The following is a 6113-nucleotide window of genomic DNA, read 5'->3' as shown; positions in this document are numbered from 1 at the left end:
GTCCGTATTTAATTTACCATTCACCATGTTGTATGACCACCATCTACACTACAGTCTGTCACAACGGTATGACAGGCAAGGCTCTCTTTTTTTCAGGTGAAGTTGTGGCAGAGAAACTGTCTAATAGCTCATTATTGGCTCAGCAGCTGCCTCGAGCACAGTTTCGGATGTGGCCACTGGAGGCTCCCAGCAGCTTATGCGTCACTTCATCTCAATCGCTGATCATGGCGGAGCTAAAGCTACAGCATGAAGTGGAACCCGAAGTTCTCAATGGGGACATCGAGAATGAGGAGAGGGAGGACACGGATCCTTCGGAATCAGCCAAGAAAAAAAGAAGAAAAAAGAAGAAGAACAAGGCAATTGCCCCAGGTAAGACACATGACAATGCAAGCTAAATATTCTGGACATAGCGCAATACTGTACCCTGATGTGTCAAAAAGCGCATAAAATGTGGGACACTAGACCTCTCACCCTGTCAAAGAGCAAGTGTTCCTGTCCCAACTGTCCCAAACCTGGAAGTAAACGACTCCTGCTGCGGAGCCCGTATTGAGTCGTCCCATCTGGAAGCGGGACGTTTTGACATCTTCGTTTGCTGTGATAAATGCTCTCAGTTGAGATTTTTAGGGATGCTTGCAACAGGAACGGCAGTTGTATTGCAACATATGGTTTGCTAAACCACTGCTGTCCAATCCGATGTTTAAATTATGTCACAATTTCTCTGTCATTTTGGGTTATACAAGAACAAATATTCCGCAGAGAAAAATATAACAATCACGTGCAATTGCTTTTATTGCTGACATAACTCTTTGACAAGTTTAGCGCGTTTAAAAAATATATAGAAATGCGAGGTTGATCCTATTTTCTGAAAGGTTAACTATTGTCCACATAGGCCTGTTTCCCAAGGACTAGATACAACAATGCTGCAAGGTACATATGCCCTTGGGATTATTGATTCCCAAGGTATAGAACCAAATTATGCATGGCCCTTGCCAAGTTCTGATCCCAGTGAATGCACTTTCTCAAAATGACTCAGAACCATGAACAATTTACTCCCGGTGTGTGCTCGCGTGTGTGTGTGTGTGCACGTGAATGCATGTGCGTGTGTGTGACTTTGCAGCAGGGACGAATGAGGCTGAGGGGGATGGAGACACTGGAGGTGTTGGTGAGGTGATGAAACAGTTGGAGCAGCAAGCTCTGGAGGACAAAGAGAAGGAGGAGGATGGAGAAGAAGGTGCAGTATGCCAGGCATTGCCCAATTCTCCCAGGCCATATTCAATTACATTAACACCAGCAACAGCCAGACATCACCATCAGCCTAATCATCACTGTTAAGCTACGGGTCCAGAACAAAATATCCTAACTAACAGCAACAGGAGTCTGTTCCTGTTGCCAATTGCTTTAAGCTTAAGCACTGGAATATGAGCTTGTTAGCATATGGCAGTATACTAAAATATAGTCTTTCTCAACAGAAGGAGAAGAAGGAGAAAATTGTGCAGGGAAAAAGAAAAAGAAGAAGAAGAAAAAGAAATCTTGTGAGTTTCAGTATTTCGTATTAGCATGAAAAACATTCTACTAAGGTACTACAATATGAAACCTATGGCACTCATAGATATAACCCTGTAATATGTAACTAAAGATTACATTTGTAATATACCAGTGGCAGACTAAAACACACCTGTGCTACATCGAATACCGGAACGGTGTTCTAGAGTTACTTGTACTGTGAAACACAATGTGTTGAACATTTATATAGTTTAAGTCCTCTTTCCTTGTGCTCTCTCATTCTCCTTCCCTCTCTCTATCTGGGACACAGTGAAGGGACAGACTGACCCTCCCACAGTCCCTATTTGTGAGCTTTTTCCCAGCGGAGTTTTCCCAAAAGGAGAGGAATGCGAATATCCCCCATCAAAAGACGGGTAAACGACCTTCATATGACCTCATATACTCACCACTGGCCACTGCGTTTACATCAATTTACCTATTTTTTATATTATAGGTATCCTTGAATAATAATTCTTTGGGAGGAAAAATTATGAAGAAATTCATGGTCCTGCATGCATGTTTTAACCAAGTTTCTTATAGGCCTAATAGCCCCATTGTGTATTCTGCTGGCCCGCACCCATACAAAATACACCACAGACATATCCAGAACACTGTGAGATATAACATCCTCATTAGAAAACATTAGCATAATGCCAAAATAACCAATCCTGTCTCTCCGCTGTGCGTCCTTTCCCCCCGCCAGGCGCAGTGCAGCGTGGCGCACCACCCACGAGGAGAAGCGGGTGTTGGACAAGGCCAACGAGGAGATGTGGAGCGATTTCCGTCAGGCGGCCGAAGCCCACCGCCAGGTCCGCCACTACGTGAGGAGCTGGATCCAACCTGGCATGACCATGATTGACATCTGGTGAGGTTTACTCTGGTCCTGGTGCAGCAAAAAAACAAAAAACATCCTGCTGTTTTTGTCAGAAATAGTCGGTAGTCGTTTTGTGACAGTTGTAAGCTAAAAGCTCTCTTTTCCACATCATGAGGGCGTTTGCAGGAATGTATGTATGTAACTGCGTATTTGTGTGTGTGTGTATGTGTATGTGCGTGTGCATGTTTCATCACTGTAAGGCAACTGCAGATTAGCAGCAGTGCTCTTTCCCTCTGTACCCCAGAGATGATGATAAACAGATTGTGTAATAAACAGGCTGTCAGTGCTGACCTTGTTGTCCCTGTCTGCTGTCATCCCCTCTGTGCCAGTGAGAAACTGGAGGACTGCTCCAGGAGGCTGATCAAAGAGAATGGACTCAAGGCGGGATTAGCCTTCCCTACCGGCTGTTCCATCAACCACTGTGCCGCCCACTACACCCCCAATGCCGGCGATCCTACCGTACTGCGCTATGACGACGTTTGCAAGATCGACTTTGGCACACACATCAACGGTCAGCACCGGCCCCAGCGCCTCTCTGTTTGACTTCAAAAGAAGCTTAATAGATGTGTAATAACAATATACGCGCTTAGTATTATCCCTGACCATTTATTTCATAGTTTAGGATTTGACCAACAAAATATATAATATTTAGCAGATAAAGAATGCATGTGTTATGCGTTCTCCTTTCACTCTTATAAATCATCGTAGGGGCTTTGTTACTTAATAAACTCCCAGGGAATCACATATTAAACTGTAGAAAATGGCTTCATTCAAACACTACAGTAGGATCCCTGCATCGCGCTGTTGAGGCTGATAGCATCAGAGTGCAGCGCAGCACCAGAACCTAATATCTTAGTAGGCCCATATATCTGGCACATGTCAGCGGAATTGAACGTCACCCTATCCCTTTGCAGAAGACAAATGGTTTGTCTTTCAGGTCGAATCATCGACTGCGCCTTCACCGTCACCTTCAATCCGAAGTACGACAGGCTACTGGAGGCCGTGAGGGACGCTACAAACACAGGCATCAAGGTAACGCAGCTCAGCTTGCTGTGCTCCGCAGATCACTCTAAATCCTCCCTTTAAATAACAGTGCATTACTTAGGAGACGTAGCCAAGATAACTTACTCCCCAGAAGGATAATGCTATTTGTTCATGTCATGAAAAAAAACTGTTGTCTGTTCTAGTGTGCAGGGATTGATGTGCGTCTGTGTGACGTGGGCGAGACTATCCAGGAGGTCATGGAGTCTTACGAGGTGGAGATTGATGGGAAGACATACCAGGGTACCTGACGCTCATGTGTCTTGCTCTTCTGTGTCGAGGTGAAACACACTGTCTGTTTGTGTTGATGTTTTTATTCGGGGGGGGGCGGGTTCTTTTTTCCAGTGAAGCCAATCAGGAATCTCAACGGTCACTCTATTGGCCAGTACAGGATACACTCTGGCAAAACTGTGCCCATCGTCAAGGGAGGAGAGGCTACCAGGATGGAGGTTGGTGTTTTCAGCAATATTAGGGACAGTTTAGTCATGTATTTTAATGTCATGCAGAGGGAAAGTGCTCCAGTGTCCTCTTTAATGTAAAAAATCGGTGCAATATTAAATAATTGACCTTGACTATGAATAAATTATCTTGAAACTTAAAGTGTAATTGAAAGAACTCACGGCTGGTTAGGGTTACAACAAGCCGCAGAGACCGGCTCAGACCGGCTCACCCTATTCAGCACTTTAATTATACCTGTAGCCAAATTATCCATTGCATTGAGCTTTGTCGCTGCACTTGTTGAAACTCCAGTTCCTAATTGTACTTGAAGAGCATCAAATGTCACCTAATATGCCTTTATTCCACATGCAAGATCTTTACCTACCTTCCCTGACTCTAGATAGTGCTACAGAGATCAGTCACTGCACAGTCCACGTTTAGCATGCGCCCTCACAGCTGCAATGCCTAACTCTGTTTGGACAGAATTGAACATTTTAATTGGCAAGCTGCTGAGCCTAGCATTTTCCTGATGGTTCCAGGGTAGCTAGGAGAGATGCTGATGTGGCAGCTTTGACTGTTGTATTTTTAGACAGAGTGTTTAGTGTAACAGGGCTATTACCCTCTGTGTGATCAGAGTGCAGTGTGGAATGGCAGTTGGGCGTGCCGGGGAGCTGCTAGCACTTTGAATGATTATTAGTGCAGAGAGGGTGTTGCAGTGTTATCAGCTAATACCACAGGGACTCCTGACAACAGTTCCCAACTGATAGAGGGCCCTGAAACACTGATGGAGGCAAGAAGCTAACAGTGTGGGTGTGAAAGGACGCATAAATATGTAATCTGTTGACGTGTTGAGTTATTGATTCAATTTACCTTCTGAGTCCTTAAGGAAAATCTCGCTCAGGACAACTGTCCCCTCTTTGACCTTCAGTGAGATGTTCTTCCTGTTTGTCCTTGGGATAACTGCCATGCACTGTGGGCTTTCATACAAGTCTACTTGGCATTTACAGTTACAAAGATTTGTCTTTTCATAATAATAAGTGTTTGCTTCAAGTTGTCACCATGTCCGTTTGCTTTATGTTTTGTCGCTTGACAGGAAGGAGAGGTGTACGCCATCGAGACCTTTGGCAGCACAGGCAGAGGGGCCGTCCATGACGACATGGAGTGTTCACATTACATGAAGAACTTCAACGTTGGACATGTGCCAATAAGGTCAGAACCATCTCACCTCCATTGGCATGACTGTCCCATGTGGGATTTACAATGCTGAATACAAATGCTGTCCTTCGTTGTGCGGGTTCACAATTTCCTTCACCGTCAAATACTCTCTTACACACAATTTACTACCCGACAGGGCCTTTTTAAACGGTGTAGAATTTGTGTATGAAAGCTAGCCGTGTGCTCTTCTGACCCCTACTTTCAAACCCAGCAGGACTTCCAACAACCATACATATATTACCTTCCCTGTCTTAATCCCTTTTGTCTCTTCCTTTCTACGGTCCATTCTGAAGGCTCCCTAGGGCTAAGCATCTGCTGAATGTGATCAATGAGAATTTCGGCACCTTGGCATTTTGCCGGCGCTGGCTGGACCGACAGGGCGAAAGTAAGTACCTGATGGCGCTAAAGAACCTGTGTGACCTGGGCATCATCGACCCTTACCCGCCGCTGTGCGACACCAAGGGCAGCTACACAGCCCAGTACGAGCACACCATCCTCCTCAGGCCCACCTGCAAGGAGGTAGTGAGCCGGGGGGACGACTACTGAGGGACGAGCCCCAGAGCCAAACAGGAAGAACGCAGCAGTTCACCACGGACTGAACTCCTCCCTAGACGGATAACATATATGCAATATTGCTGTGACCTAATTTATGTTGCTTGAGTCCTCCTTTAAGACGTGTGTTTAAGCAAGAGCAAGAGACTGGTGTCATGGCAGTAGCTTACTTGTATTTATTTATCTTTCAAAAGGATCAAGCCAATAGATAAGCAAAAAATTACTTGTCATTTATAGTCATTATCTTTTGCTGTATTGCTTTTAGAATAAAGGAAATATGCAAAAATGTACCCTGAGATTTTGGTGAACACCTTAACATATTTATGCTATGCTTCCATCCTTCGGTAAGAGCCTGTGGAAAATATATATGCTTTGAAAGTATTTCTATTTCTATATTTATTTGCTGTAATTTATTTTCAGGCAGTTTTGTAAAGAAAAATAAATTGTTACA

General features: G+C 44.5%; 1 protein-coding gene across 2 annotated transcripts; it reads left to right on the top strand.

Annotated features, from left to right (window-relative positions):
* Window positions 1-185: 185 nt before the first annotated feature.
* LOC124477128 (methionine aminopeptidase 2-like) lies at window positions 186-6113 on the top strand. Of its 2 annotated transcripts, none has more exons than XM_047034705.1 (11): window positions 186-369; window positions 1118-1231; window positions 1473-1532; window positions 1814-1916; window positions 2246-2407; window positions 2746-2927; window positions 3354-3448; window positions 3604-3700; window positions 3803-3906; window positions 4989-5104; window positions 5404-6113. In XM_047034705.1, the coding sequence occupies exons 1-11, from the start codon at window positions 225-227 to the stop codon at window positions 5654-5656; spliced, it is 1431 nt and encodes a 476-aa protein (XP_046890661.1). In that variant the 5' UTR covers window positions 186-224; the 3' UTR covers window positions 5657-6113. The 2 variants fall into 2 exon arrangements, with proteins under 2 accessions (XP_046890661.1, XP_046890660.1); XM_047034704.1 differs by having other exon boundaries at window positions 1470-1532.

The sequence above is a fragment of the Hypomesus transpacificus genome, chromosome 14 (genome assembly GCF_021917145.1).
Source record: "Hypomesus transpacificus isolate Combined female chromosome 14, fHypTra1, whole genome shotgun sequence".
Lineage (NCBI taxonomy): Eukaryota > Metazoa > Chordata > Actinopteri > Osmeriformes > Osmeridae > Hypomesus > Hypomesus transpacificus.
Note: the sequence above shows the minus strand (reverse complement) of the source record. Positions and strands in the feature narration are given on the sequence as shown.

Bases quoted from the DNA above. Each gene is read 5' to 3' on its own strand.
- LOC124477128 (XM_047034704.1), top strand. From the start codon at position 225: ATGGCGGAGCTAAAGCTACAGCATGAAGTGGAACCCGAAGTTCTCAAT. The intron at 1,533-1,813 runs GTGAGTTTCAGT...TCTGGGACACAG, and splicing joins GAAGAAGAAAAAGAAATCTT to TGAAGGGACAGACTGACCCT. The intron at 2,408-2,745 runs GTGAGGTTTACT...CCTCTGTGCCAG, and splicing joins ATGACCATGATTGACATCTG to TGAGAAACTGGAGGACTGCT.